General features: G+C 36.8%; 1 protein-coding gene across 2 annotated transcripts in view; it reads right to left on the reverse strand.

Moving 5' to 3' along the window:
- The window catches only part of TOX3 (TOX high mobility group box family member 3), a 99,741-nt gene that overhangs the window by 11,112 nt on the left and 73,655 nt on the right, over window positions 1-14,974 (reverse strand). Inside the window, exons 3-4 of one of the 2 annotated variants that reach the window (XM_036881045.2) lie at window positions 13,333-13,581; window positions 706-975 (exon numbers count right to left, since the gene is read on the reverse strand). In XM_036881045.2, coding sequence (XP_036736940.1) covers window positions 706-975; window positions 13,333-13,581 — 519 coding nt within the window. Of the gene's footprint in view, window positions 1-705; window positions 976-13,332; window positions 13,585-14,974 lie in introns of both variants that reach the window. The other variant, XM_036881044.2, reaches the window with a different exon arrangement.

The following is a 14,974-nucleotide window of genomic DNA, read 5'->3' on the forward strand; positions in this document are numbered from 1 at the left end:
CACATCTGAAGCTAGTTTTAAACATTGCTATTCATCCCCAGTGGGGAGTCATATAGGCAGTAATTCTCTTATAAATCTTTCTATTGCCAGAACCAAGTAAAATGCCAAGCACAGAGTAGGTGTACAACATACAATTAATGACTAAGGAGTGAGTAACTGTGTACCAGAATAAGTGACTTTAATGAAACAAACCTTTTCTAGGCATTCAGATAAGTCATACCTGCAACTAAGTTTTTATTGCAAACTATGTATATTTGAATAACATACATTTTCCATAACAAAAGCAAAGATGTTAAATGATTAAAACTTATCAAGTGATAAACCATCATCCAAGGTGCAAGGCTGTCAGATGTGGTGACAGTTCAGCCACCTAATGAAAGAAATTTCGCCACACGAACATTAATTTAGAACCAAAGCAGTTCCTGCAACATCTAGTGCAAGCCTTCCCCTCTGCAGATTAGGAAAATCAGGTCTACAAGTTAAATGACTTGTTTGATGCCTACACCTTCATCCCAATCCAGTTGAGTGCACTTTACACAGAAAATAAATAAGTAGAGTGAAGAAAAAAATGTAACTGTCATAAATTTAAATGCTATTCCAAATCCATGAAGAAAAAGAAGCTAATACCAGGAATGAAATTCAAAGCATGCACATGGGATGATCCCAAATTCTCTGGGAGGTTACATACTAAGGCAGATAACTTACTCTGTTGGAATCATCAGCATCCTCTTCATTGATGGAGCTGGAAGGAGAGGGGGTTGCTGATTTGCTTGCTGGAGGTGAAGGGGAAGTGTGGGGCATACTGGCACCTCCCAAATTCAACCCCAACTGGGCGCTGAGCTGAGACTGGTTGATAGTGGTGAGCTGGGCAGGAGGCATGATGGCGGAGCGAGCAGCATCGGTCATGTGGACGATGGACCGCATGATCAAAGAGTGATCCTGACGGTACTGTGAAACTTGTGCGTGGCTCTGATCCTGCAAAGGCAATAGCACGGGGGAAACTGTTTAGTTCTCCCAAATATCAACGAACTCCTGATGTCAGCAGTTCCTTAGAAGGTTTTGACCCATTGCCCTTTTGACAGGTCTGACCTATCCCACGATGATGGTCCCTATTAATTTATTAACTGTAAGGACTCATGCCAAAAAGTTGAAAGGTCAAAAGCACAAAGCCCAAACTAACCAGCCTAGTCTATTTTGCTACAGAACTGTCACTGGTGACTTTTAAAAATGAAAAAAACTATTGGCAAAGGAAAAGATAAACAGCCAACTCTTACTTCTTATTGAGGAAACTGAGAAAAAGACAGGCGTGGTGCAGAGGTCCGACCCTTTCAGGCTCACAATTGGTTTGCCATACTTCTCACAAACCTACTCTGGTTCCATTACCCTTTTCCCAGTTCTGCAAGGGAAAGAAACTCAATTCTTTATTTAATCGTTCCAGGAGTGCACAGCATGTAGAGAGGATGGGCTGAAGAACCAGGGAGCAAACATCTGTTTGCTTCAGGGCACCCTTGCTGGAAAACCCTCTGTGGTTAACCAGAGGGTCATTCCAATTCGGAGTTTCATTGTCAATGGCATCTGGAAGTCATTCAAAGTCTTTAGGATTGGATATCACTTTTTGTTCAACCTATCATGATTTAACATACTAATGGGTTTTTAAAAAACATATAGAAGGAGGAGGTAAGAATAATCAGAATTAGCTTCTCTGAAAGCTATTACTTCAAAAGTAGCCTTCTTTGATTTTGGCAGTCATATAAAAGACTTTAGAGTTGTTGCTGGTTTTTTGATTTCAAAGAATCAAAAATGAAGATAGGCTTTTCAAACAACTTACTTAAAGACCTGTCATTTAGAATGAGTCGGTGATTTTATTTGAAACCAAATTCTCTTGACTCATAGTGACCCAGAATCTAATTTTATACACAAGCCTGTGAATTCTTAACGGTTCCTCTTGAGTCTTTCCGATAAGGCTTATTTTGGCTCTTTAAAGAAACAAATGACTTAAAAAATTATGAAATTGGAGCATTTGGCTTCTTAATATTAAATACATAAGTGCCACTAAATAAGAAGTCATAGCTATCAATAGGAAACTAGTTGAATAAATTATGATCTACCATGCAAGAAACTGTTATGAAGATTTTCAAAATAATAAGTTACATTTATGTGTCTTGACCTAGAGCAGGGTTTCTCAATCTTGGCTCTACGGACATTTTGGACCAGATCATTCTTTGTTGTGGAGGCTGTTCTTCACATTGTATGATTACAGCAACCCTGGCCTCTTCCTACTAGATGCCAGTGGCAAACCCCCTCACCCCACCAGTCATGACAATCAAAAATGTCTCCAGACATTGACTCCTGGGGGGCAAAATTGCTCTCAGTTGAGACCACTGACCTAGAGTGATATCTAAGACATAGTAAAAAAGCAAGTTGCAAAATAATTAAACAGTACAGCCTCTTTTTGTTACCAACAACAGAAAGCGTATCTCAGCTCAACAACGGTTACATTATAAGGGGTAGGATCGCACCAGTGAGTAGGAGAGCCTCTTAACATTTCCCATTTGCAAAAACACAAAACAAAACGAATAAAAAACTAAAACACTTCGGTCAAGAACAATGGAAAAGAAGATATACAAGTAGTTAAAACAGTCTGTAGCTAATTGCTAGGGTTTAATATTAAATATATAAACTTCCAATTTCTTCATTTCTGAGTTATTAACTTGCTGTGGAATCCTGGAGGAGGGTGTCATGTATCATAACAATCCCACTCTTCCTTGCCTTGGTGACAATGTTCTCTTCCACTGTTCCTAAAATACTGCATTCTATTTGCAGAGGTCCTTCTGCAGACTTGTGTCATAGAAGTGGAACACCCTATCAGTTTGTCCTAATTTTTTGGGGGGGAGCATCTGACCACACATTTACCCATTTGTCCTCAAAATTTGTGCTGTTCGTCCATTCTTCCATGTTCTTTTGAAGTGCCACCATTGCTTATGTCACTTCCACCCCCCAACTACTGGCAATTAAGGGATTTTTATTATTAATTTGATTCTCCATATACATCCTTCAGAATGCTTTTTAAAAGTCCTCTCAGACTTGTTTAAATCTAGATGTTTTAAACCATTTACAAGCAACTTCCATTTAAATTACATTTACACTAAGCATTATGCCAGTAAAATAATAGGTTAGTTAACTGGCATGGCCATGAAATCTGGTGAACTGATTTACCCAGCTTTCTCACTAGCAGAGGAGTTACTTTGTTTTCATTTGTTTCAATGTCCATGAAAATCAGCACCGTAGAGATATACTTAAAATCCCTACAGCACTTCAGACAGGTCTCATGGCCAAACAGAAGGCCAAGAAGGAAGCATTCTTGGCTTCATCAGCAATTTCTGAATTCCACCTATAATTTATGCCTTTATTATGGACCTGGTTGTCTGCAAGTTCCTGTTGACAAAGAGCCAACACTCACTGTATTAGTAAGGAACGTTTACGGTATGTTTACTACAAGCCAGGATTTGTGCTAATAAGCTTAACATGCATTCTCCAATTCAGTCCTCTAAATAACTTTCTGATCTAGATACTACTATACCCATTCTTAGATAAGAATGGATTACCAGGCCACAGAGCTAGTAATAATTGCTTGATGGAAAAGCTGTGCTGCAGGAAGCCATGTTGCCACAGTGGCAAAGGCATGTGTTGATGGAGAGAGATGAATGGGGCTCCAGAGGAGTGGGGCTCCACTGCCATCATCTCCCTTTAATGAAAGAAACTCTATTTTCATCTGTTATAAACTGGGATTACTCATAACATTTCACTAAAAAAAAAGGAAAAAATAAGGTTCTTCTGCAGTGGGGCTGGAGTTAAAATCACTCCTGAAGAACACTGGGGGTGGGGCTGAGGCCTTGCCAAAACTTACAGCCACCTACATAATTTTCAGATCCAAAAACATGCTGACCCCATCTTTTTAATCTTCCATAGGACAGTACACCAAGGACCTCTAAAATATTTTCAAGTAACCTCTGAACCACATAATCAGTGCATCAAAATGTGCTAGCATTTACCATGGCCCATGGTTATCTGATAACTTCCTATGCATGAGGATTACAGTATAAGAAGATTAATGGTGAAAATGTCTCTTTAGAAATTCAAATTCCTTTAGGGCCTCCAATTATTAACAATTGCTTTGGGGAGCTTGGCAATCCTTAACAGCTCCAATCATTTTCCATAAAAAGTAACTTTTCAAAGACACTTCCTTTGATCTTAGGATCCCCACTTAAAAAGAGAAAGATGTCATCTCAGTTTAGATTGAACGCCCGACTATGTGCCAGGCCTGACAAACCAATATACCAAAGCTCATATCCTTGAAAACTAGAAAATTACCATGTGATTTTTAAAAATATTACTCTAGTAAAACATAATTTAGAATGAGCTGATAAATTTACTCTGACAAAGTATAGGCAAGAGTAATTCATATATATCCCTCAAAAATAGCTCACAATTTTTCCTAGTAATAGCAAGATAAAGAAATGTATAACCATGGATACGGACCTCAGAAATTTAAAGCATTTTTGTAAATCATTAACTCTCACTTCTTAAAATTAAGTCATGTAAGATTTACTAATGATCACTGAAAGGCAAAGTGACTAGTGGGTTATAAGAGACTGCCACTATTATTTCCACATATGATTATTCTGGCTTAATAAGCCATTTATTATGGCAGTAAGAATTGAATGCTAGTAGCGTTTTCAACTTACACAATTGTATTTTACATGTAGGGTTCACTTGTGTCATTTCCTAAACTGTTCATCATTTGGGGAAAACTCATTCTCTCTTCTTGGTTTCACTCTGTCCTCTTATGATATTATGTAGGAGTTTCCTAACCTTGGTAATACTGACATTTTGGTCTGGATAATTCTTTGTTGGAGGAGGAGCACCCTATGCATCGTGGAATGCTTAGCAGCATCTCTGCTTCTACTCACAAGATGCCAGGAGCCTTCCCTCCCCAGCCAGGTTGTGACAACCCAAACGTCTCCAGACACTGGCAAATGTCCTTGGGGAGTGGTGGGGTGGGGGGGCAAAATCCCTCCTGTTCACGAACTACTTTCTTAGACAAATATCATGGAAATCATCTTCTTGGGTGTGGTGGGAGTGTCCACAGCTTATGTTCTGTCCAGAAAACTAAAAACCATGTGCATAAACAAGATTCGAATTGTATACACATTGTGAAGAAAATAAATAGCTTATTTTTTTAAGTCATTGCGGGAATGCTGGCCACATGTGACCGGCTCAGCAGGAAAAGTCATTGTGAGAGGATGTTTGAGCTGATGCCCAAATGATGATGAGGAGCCCAACAGGAAAGCAGGGGAGAGAAAGCGTGTTCCAGGCAGAGAGAACGGCATGTGCAAAGCCCGGGGTTGGAGAGAGTGTGGCATACTTAAAATATGGAAAGGACACCGGTACAGACAGGAGCAGGGTAGGAGGGTGAATAGTGCAACACAGTGGGGCTGCAGCGGCAGAGAGGTCAGCGGAGCTGAGGGAATTGGGATGCTCCCCAGAGGAGATGACCCATGAGCTGAGGGATGAAGAGAGAGTAAAAGCTGATTAAGCCAGAAAAGCATGAAGAGCACCCAAGGCAGAGAAGAAAACGTGCAAAGGCCAGGGGCATGAGGAGGCACATCATAGATGGCAAAGGCAGGCCGGTGTTACAGGACCGAGAGAAGCCAGGCTGCCATGTAGCTGGCGAAGCAGCAACGGCCATAAACGATGGGCTTACAGTGCATCCTAGGGGTCTCCGGACTGCATGCACAGCATACACGGATGCCACTGGAAGGTTAAAGCCTTGGTATCTACCTACTGGGGTTATTCATTCCAATAAATATGGCTGATCCTACCTCATGGGCAACCATCTAAATGAACTGTGGGCAGTTTGATTTAAATATAAATGATATAAATACAAATGTAAAACCTAACACCTCAACCTATGTGTTGAAGAGTACCCAAGGACCAACTTTGCAATCAGGGAAGGTCATTCTGAATGGGCAGGCCATGAGCCTCATGAAACACTCCCAAGAGGAGCACACGGCCTTCTGTTTGCCCATACACACAATTCTACAAAGGCTTGGCTCAACAAAGCCTTAATGGTTTGTGGATGTCTTGGTGGGGGCAGTGCTCAGCTGAGGCTTGCTTCTCTCTTCACCTGATGAAAGAGCTTCTTTGTCTTATATACATATATTTTTTTTTTACAGGAAACCAAGGAAAGGATGTTTCTAGTTGAGGTCTCTCATTTTCTTAAATTGCCTGAAACCCTTATTACTGAACATTAGTCATTTGTGTGAACTGTTAAAATCTGAAGAGTTCTTTATTAAAAAGGAAACTTTAGATCAGTAGCATAAATTAAAAACGGATCACCTGTGATCAATGGAATACCAACTATATACCAAGAAAAGAAAAGGACACCGTTATAGTCAGTCTAAATACAGGGGCCTGCCTAAGGCTCTGGGTTGGGGTTCTGTTTTCTCTTATTTAAAAAAGAATGAAAGAGAGGTGTCAAAGACTTATTTGTTCCAAACTGGGACGTTCACCTTGACTTAATCAAGATTGAAAGAGAATTGAAAGGTGAAAATTGTCCTCACTGTGTAAATCACTATTGTGTCACCACATCTATACATCATATAGATATGTGGGGTTCTTTTTCGGGGGGTAGAGTAGGGAATGAACAGTTTGCTCTTACTTTCTTAGCCAAGAATACACTACTTCCTCTGCATATTAAAACCTTTTTTACTCATTTGTTCAGGCCTGGAACCAGGGCCAGCTCCTCTACGATGTCCTCTCAGAGCATGAGTTGTTAGTCCACCTTCCCTCTGACACCTAACATTTATCTTTGTGCTACACATTTAGAAGTACATAATTACACAACCTCTAATGTTGCATTTTTGTTTCTTTTGAAAATGTAAGACATAAGCTTTCAAAGTAATATTTTATTTTAAACATCACACACTATTATTCTATTTTATTTATTTTTGCTCCACAATGGTTTTACTTTCACCTGGGTAGATTTTATCATAGAAGGTTTGAAATCTAATATGCAAATGTGTTTAATGCACCTTCCAGCCACATTTACAAACACATAATCTCTGTAACAATCCAATGATAAGTTTTCATAATAGAGGATAACATCTAATTAAGAAGCAAATAACTCAAATATATTAGAGAGTGTGACTAAATACATTTTCACTGGGTCGGCTTTTTAATCAATATTTCTTGAGAAATGGAGCAATTAAACAATTATCAGTAATAAAAATTGCTTTGTATTAATGAATATCAGAGAACTACAATATGAAAGTCAGGCCAGTAATTTTATGCTCAATTATTTAGTCATGTCCTTTAGCAATGTTAAAATTTTATTTCCAAATTAACATCAATCAATCATTACACATAGGTAGTATATTCCTAACCTTTATAGACCTTGAAACAAACAGTCATGCCAAATGCATGCCAATGATAATTACAGACCTACAAACCACAAACTTAAACTTCATCAAAATGTCTGCACTAAAATAGGTCATTTTTACTTAATAACTGCTCTCAGGTTTATAACCAAACATACCTACACCTGAAAATTTTGTGAAAAACAGTCTTCCCAGAAGGTAATTAATAGTTTCTCAGCAAAATAAAATTTGCAAGAGTTTATCATAAAACACTTAATGGTATTTTACTCATATGTCTTGTAATTCCCTTATTTTTACCAAGGAGTCAGAGCTCCACGCTTATTTTATTCAGTCCTGAATTAAAATTTTAAAGAGGAATTTCATTTTTATAATTCTTTATACATTAAGCCCTTCCCCTCTATTTTTATTTAGTAGTCAAGGTACACACTTAATAACAAATAAATATTCTTTTGTTGTCTTTTCATTCATTCATATATTCAACAAACAAAATATTTTGGGGGAGCCTAGTGTATTCTAGCCAGACACTGTGCCAGGCCCAAGGATGACAACAGAAAAGAAGATGGACTAGGTAGGGGGCAGGACACCTAAACAAGCAATGGGGGCCATTTCAAGCAATGGAGACCATTTCAAGAGAAACAACTGTTGTGAGTAAAAGGAAATGGAGCAATGGTATACAAAGTGATTCTCATCCCTCTAAAAAATGTTTGAGCTACTGTGTCAGTTTTATTCGTGATTCTGAGGGATGTAAAATGGTGTTTCTACTGTCCCTCACCCAATGGGAAGTACTGGCAATACCATAGTATAATAGGTAACTACAGATAATATAGTTAAAAGCAAGATACAGGGAAATAAATCACAGCATAACTTTCTAATAACACTTTTCCTCCAATGTTATAAATCAAGCAGTTAATCATGGGGCACACTTCACATGAGCTAGTTGGGTTTAGCAGAAGTTTGGAACACACTCCTGCTTTAATAGATGACCCCAAGGTTAACTCAACCTTAAAAACAACACAAATATGTTCAGGGTCAGTTGGTATTTATAGGCCAAGAATAAAGTATATTTATTTTAAGGCATGCATGGTACAAGGCTCTTTACTCTATAAAGTAAGGTAGCTCATAGAAATGTGTGTGGCCTGGGTACTTCAGGCAGACAACTGTCAAGGTGTAGTAACAGCTAAATTAAAATGGACTTCGGACAATATGTATCTTTACAGCAGTAATCAGACTCTGAATCTTTGCATTACATGGTAGAGACACTGGTAATGAAGAACACAATTTTATAAATAGTATAATCAGTCTCTAATTACCAAGAACAATATGTAGCACTTAGTAGGTGCTCAGTAAATATTTGCTAAAGATTAATATGGTTTCAGTTTTATAATTTGGACTTTAAAAAGATAGATCCCATTCCATTCAAAGTGTTTTGCTTCTGTACATCTCGCCTTTTCTATAGTTAACTTATAACAAAAGTACTTTTAGACCAGAACTTGACCAAAAATAAACATTACTGGAGTAATCATTCAATCTGTATGAGAAATTGTTGGTTCCCCCAATGGCTAAATGATAATCATTCTGTGGAATTTAGGCCTGCAGACTCTGCTCACAATGGGAATGAACGTGTTCATAACAATAATAAGGGCTTGTTTTAATAGAACGTTCCAAGCATTAAACACATTAATGACCCATGAAATAACGGTTTTATCTGTAACACATTAAGCAACATTGCTAAAACAATGTATTAATTGAAAGTCTGCTATTTCTCTTAATGTAAGATTTTTTAAAGTATAAAAATGGCATGTAAGTCATCTTGTGAAAACAAAAAGAATTCAACTTCAAAATTAGATCCTTACCCAATGATTGCATGAAAAGTAAAACCTTCAAAAATAAGCCTGGTAATTTTAGATGTATTATTTTGATACGTCCCCATTGTTCTGGTCAAAAATTTTATCTGTCTAGGTTATGACTTAAGAGTCTTAGGAATATTTTAAAAGCTCATCATTTTCTTCTCTGCATGCTTATCTTCTATAGGACTTTTTAAAATCTCCTTTTCTCTTTCCTCAACAGATACAGAGACTACCGTACTCAAACTACCTCACTTCCATCTTTTTTCAATGTTCTAATACTATGTTTGATATTACTAGAGCACCAGTGCAGCATTTTCTGTAAGTATGTGCCATCACAATTAAATCCAAAGCAATATCAAACAGAAAATGTCAGTCCTCTAAACATGAAACACAATGTATGAAGAAAAAGTATGTGAATCATCAGTGTGTTTTATAAATTCTCTTTTGGGGGGGGCATACAAAATATCAGACTAGAGACAATTATTTTACTGTCTGTTTCTTGGATATCAAAGAGAATTTTGAAATTCATCAAAGCTAACCTTCTGTTATGTACAACAGGCTAAGCTGAAAAGAATGTTAACAAGTTCAATTTTCATTCAATCAGCACTACTGCTCTCTGAAATGTTTCATTGCAGGAAAGAAATAAAAATAATCTATATGGTAATTATGAGGATGAATCCCCCAGTAACTTTCAGCTACATGAAAGGTCAGTTCTATTCAAGATATTTTATCAGTCCCCTGCACATACTCCTGTCCTGTCATTTTAAATCTGAACAGCATTTTATTTTCCCATTTACAGCTACCTGCAGAATTAAGTACTTAAGCCAAATAAGAAAAAAAAAAGAAATGTTGAATGCTGGCAAAGGCTATAATAGCATAGAGATAAATCGTTCAGCTGCTCTCTCTCAAGCCTCTAGGGCTGCAGATTTTTCTTCTCCTGGTGCACTGTGGGTATTCAAAACTTGTTCAACATGATTTCATTTCATTTCAGGCACTGCCTGAGAAAACTAAATTACAGAATCAATCATACAGAAGGTCAGAGTGAGACTTCATTACAAGTATTGCATGCTTGCATGAATATCTTTCATTTATGACTGACCCAATATGTCACAATAGCTGTCTAGTAAAAATAATCCACTTTCTGAAATTGATGTACTACTGATGTCAATGCTACTCAGCAGGCTGGGCAGATTATAGAGAGGTGTTAAAAAAAAAAAAACACCCTTTGGAGCACATGTTGTAGATTTTTAGAATTAACCATAAAGTAATTTCCAGATGATCATCTGAACTGACAATAATGATTAGAGGTAAATAATTTTTTAACCAAAATATACTGGTGATTTTGCCTTACCAACCACATCCTGTTTTAAAATATACAAAATCTACAAGAGGCAAATCAAGGTTGTTCTTGGAAGTCACAAATGCATCGACATTCAATTTTTCAACAATTCATTTTTGACTACTACAGCATTATTTGCATATTTTGAAACATGAATGCTAATCACTGGACTCTTTTTAATCCCCCCCCTTTGTTCCTGCTTTCTGTTTTTAAATATAATGGCATAAATGTAAGGAAGATAAACATGTTGTGCTTGTTGCCAACCGAAATGTGGCTAATCAGTAAAGTGACGAACTGTCAGTCTTTCTAAAGGAAAACCAACGGAGCTCTGAAAAGCTGGTTCAATACAACATAAACAAGCTGGCTTTTCTTCTTAGATGATAGCCTTAATTCACCATAGCAAACCCTAACAGACAGCCATATTCATTTGGATAATAAAACTTCTTACTTGCATAAGATATGAAATACCCAATGCACACTAGGAGGCCGAATGCATGATGTATAAAGTATTATTTATGATTTTTCTGGTGACCTTCCTAAGGGAAACCTCCAAGAAGCTGCTGTGGAGCATTATGATGTAGCCAGCCAACTTGGTAACCGAAGGCAGATATAGAAGAACCTTGACATAGCCTATTTTTAACCATGCCTCTGGCGATTCTGAATTCAAGTTTATAGGTGAACATGTCAGGTAGTACATAGAACAAAGCCGACGACACATTGTATTCATCATAATTCTGTCCTAGTACATTTTATTTGTTCCAACATTTGTGATTTAAAATCCCACGACATTTCTTCAAGGTGAAATTCTACTAGAATTTTCAACAAGATTAGTTTGTTTCAAGCCAAAATAAATACCATTCAGATTCAGCAAAACTTCAGAAAGGCACCGATAAATGTGATGAGGTCCATGTAAATACCATGACAACAGCCTGCACTTAGCTAAAGTACTTATACTTTTAAAAATCAATGAAATAATTCAGCTGCTTTAGTGATTAGCAATCCATTACAAAAGAAGCATTAAAAATTGAGTCCTCTCTCCCAAGGCCAGTCCGTGAAAGCATTGTTCTTTAAGTGTATGTGAATATCATAATTATTTTATGATTCCATCTTTAGTTCTTTCCAATATAGTAAATTCAATTGACCATGAAATGAAATTTCATAGTCAAAATGCCTCCTTTACACTTTTTTATAGCAGCAATAACAGTTTTATAGCTTTAAGGCAAGGTAATTCATCAGATGTTTAATTTAAAGGCAGATTCTTATATTATTAATAAATATTTACAAATTTAATAAAGTACACATTTTAGCATGCATTATATGGTCTTTTAACTATTTCCGCAACTTAAATGAGCCTCATGGAGCATCTAGGAATAATGGTAAGCCCTGGCCAACTCCCTTGGTGACTAAACACCCTTTTTATTTTTATTATTTTCCAGGCACAACATTGCAAGCCTGACTGTAGAAGAACAGAGGACAGAGCCCTCCATTCTAGTGTCAAAAGGACAAAAATGTAAGAAAGTCCACAGGAAATAATTACTTGTGATGGCAAGAAACGTTTATGAATACTTAATGACCATTTCCTGACTGTTCACTGCATTCTTTTCTGACAAAAAAGTAAAAATAAGAACTGTGATGTTCAGCTCAAACACAAAAGATCACAAGCAAAGAAAATTATGTTGCCGCAATCCTTTTTGGGAAAGTAATCTTATATTTCAGAAAGCACACTGAATCTTTGCACCACTAATCCACTACATATTTTGCAGTCATCTGCTGTTATCTGGGGAATTTACAATGAAACCAATAAACATCACTGGCATGGTCCTAATGTGCAGAGAAATATGTAAACAAGCAATAGGATTTGTTTTTTGTTATACTGACACATCTGTTTCATTTTATCAGGGTTAAGAAAAAGCCCTATAAACTATTAATCTTGTTTTAAAATGTCCGCTTAGTACCTCACCTAGACAGACACAAATGCATTATACTCTATGGTAGAAAAAAAAACAATCCCAGCAAAAGAGTTTAAAATACTTAAGCAGATTTACTCTGGTGCTGACTATAATTGCACACTAAGAAAAATAGAACTAAAATTATTGCATTAGTAATCTTGGCTCTCTGGAATGCCTTATTCAATGTTTACAACAATAAATAACACAATTAGGTATATTTCACACAATAACCCACTCTATATTTTCCTCTGCTGGTTACAAGCAATTATTCTTTTTCCCTTTTCTATATCACAGTTTGATATTTTATTTAATGTAGGAGAAAATCATGTATCATGAACATTATGTTATAATCCAACAAATGCAAAAGACCTAGGACCCCTGATAAGAGCTTCCATTTCTAAGATCTCTCTCGGGCAGACTTTCAACTTAGGTACACCTCTGTGTTAAACCAAAGGCAAGAGAAGATTAGCTGCTTCTTTCAATGAATCAGCCTTCTTAAAAATCATTTCAAATCAGAAGGATCTTAGTGGGTCGTCCTCGTTCACGTGACTGTCGACCAACCCAATAATACCCTCTAGTCGTATAACCAGGCTTGATCTAGGACCTGCACTTAAATGGCCCTGGGACGGACAATCCACATGTCCACCCGTGGATAGGCAGGGGCATGTTTCAGTACATGGAGTCTCAGATCTTTACCATGAGAAGTGCAAATAATTAAAAAAAAAAAAACATTTTCAAGCAATAAAGGTGGAGCCTACCATATGCAACCCACTGCTATGGAGCACGCCATCTTGTTCCACGAGATTTCTTGAGATGGTAATCGAAGGAAGATCCAAACTTTGAGGGGGAAACTGGGGTGTGAATTCACTTCCCTGGGAAGGCAAAGGATCGCTGAGGCCTTGAAAAGGTAGAACATCAGGCATGCTCAGGGCGGGGTCTGACTCCGGAGGAGGTGTGATAGGGGGAATTTCAAACTCCTCATCCCCCAGGCTTGGCGTATGGAATGTCTGCTGAAAAGAAATAAAACAGTGATTTCTTCACATTCTGTTCATGTATCTTATTTCCCCTCGGAGGGAAAGTGAAAGATTCTTCATGAAAACACTACATAGTTAGGCCAAATATTTATTTCTCAAATGAAAACATCTTAAACACAGATTTCCATACATAAAGTTTTGCTGATCATTCTGATTAAAGATTTAAGTCTCATTATCATATGGTTTTAATGGAGTATCAGTATTAACAGTTTTTTAATGCGTACTTAATTAGCAACATCTGTCTTTGTTGTTAGAGCATCAGCGACATTAGATTTGGCTATATAACAAATTGCCACTTTATTGATATGTTAGTGAAACAGCTCAGACCGCTTACATTATCCACATGCTTCATAAATGCTGATGATTTTGTGGCGCACACACACAACATTAATCCAGAAGTGAACATTACACATATTTACTTTCTGCCACAACATCTAAAACAAGTAATATTAAATTTGTGGTTTGCTTTTTTAATTTCCTTATTGGTATTTTCCCAAGTGCAATGAAAGCTTCTATGGAAATTGTTACTGTTTGTAATATATTTTATATAAGGATCATCAGAGCATATATTAAAAGGTCCTGGTGCTTTTATTTAACTAAAAAGAGAGATTTTTTTTATATGTAGATTTCAATATGTATTTATCAGAACAGTTTTAGCAGTCTTCAACTTTTAAAGACCATCTATAGAACAAGCATAGAAAGAGATTGATATAGACATACTAGCTCCCTGATGTTGCTCAGTTACTTAGACAAGTGTTATGTCTCAAGACCTAAGTAAATAATTCACTGTTTCCTTCACCCCTGCTTAGATTCTCAGATAGTGTTTTAAAATAGGGCTTTTTGATGTAAATCAGGCTGCCTTGCTCAACTACACTAACCATCTTTCTTAAAATAGAACTTGGATTTTATGGGGTCGGGTGGTCAAAGTCTAGGATATTATTTTTGGTAAGATGAAGGGGTTAGGGGACCATTCATATTTTTTATTCCTAGCATAAAGGGTCAAAGTTATTGTTCACTTACTATTAATAGTATTTTTTGAAGAATGAACTGGTGTTAAGATCATTTAAATCTGCTATAATTGGTTAAGAGAACTAATTAAGAGCTGAAAATCACCATTCTTCAAACTATCAATGATGATGTAACTTAATAACCACTTGAGAGAAAACAGAAACAAACTCAAGAAAAAAAGAGCCATTTCTTGCCTATAGAACCTGTCAGCTGTTATCTCACAAAAAACAAAGAAGTCACAAACTATAGGAGTCCATGGCAGGACAATTGAACATTTTCAGGTTCTTAAATTTGATATGTGCAAAACATTAGAGCGTAATAACACATCTGAAAGCTGGAATGCAATAATTAAATTTTC

This window comes from Manis pentadactyla, chromosome 15 (assembly GCF_030020395.1).
Source record: "Manis pentadactyla isolate mManPen7 chromosome 15, mManPen7.hap1, whole genome shotgun sequence".
Lineage (NCBI taxonomy): Eukaryota > Metazoa > Chordata > Mammalia > Pholidota > Manidae > Manis > Manis pentadactyla.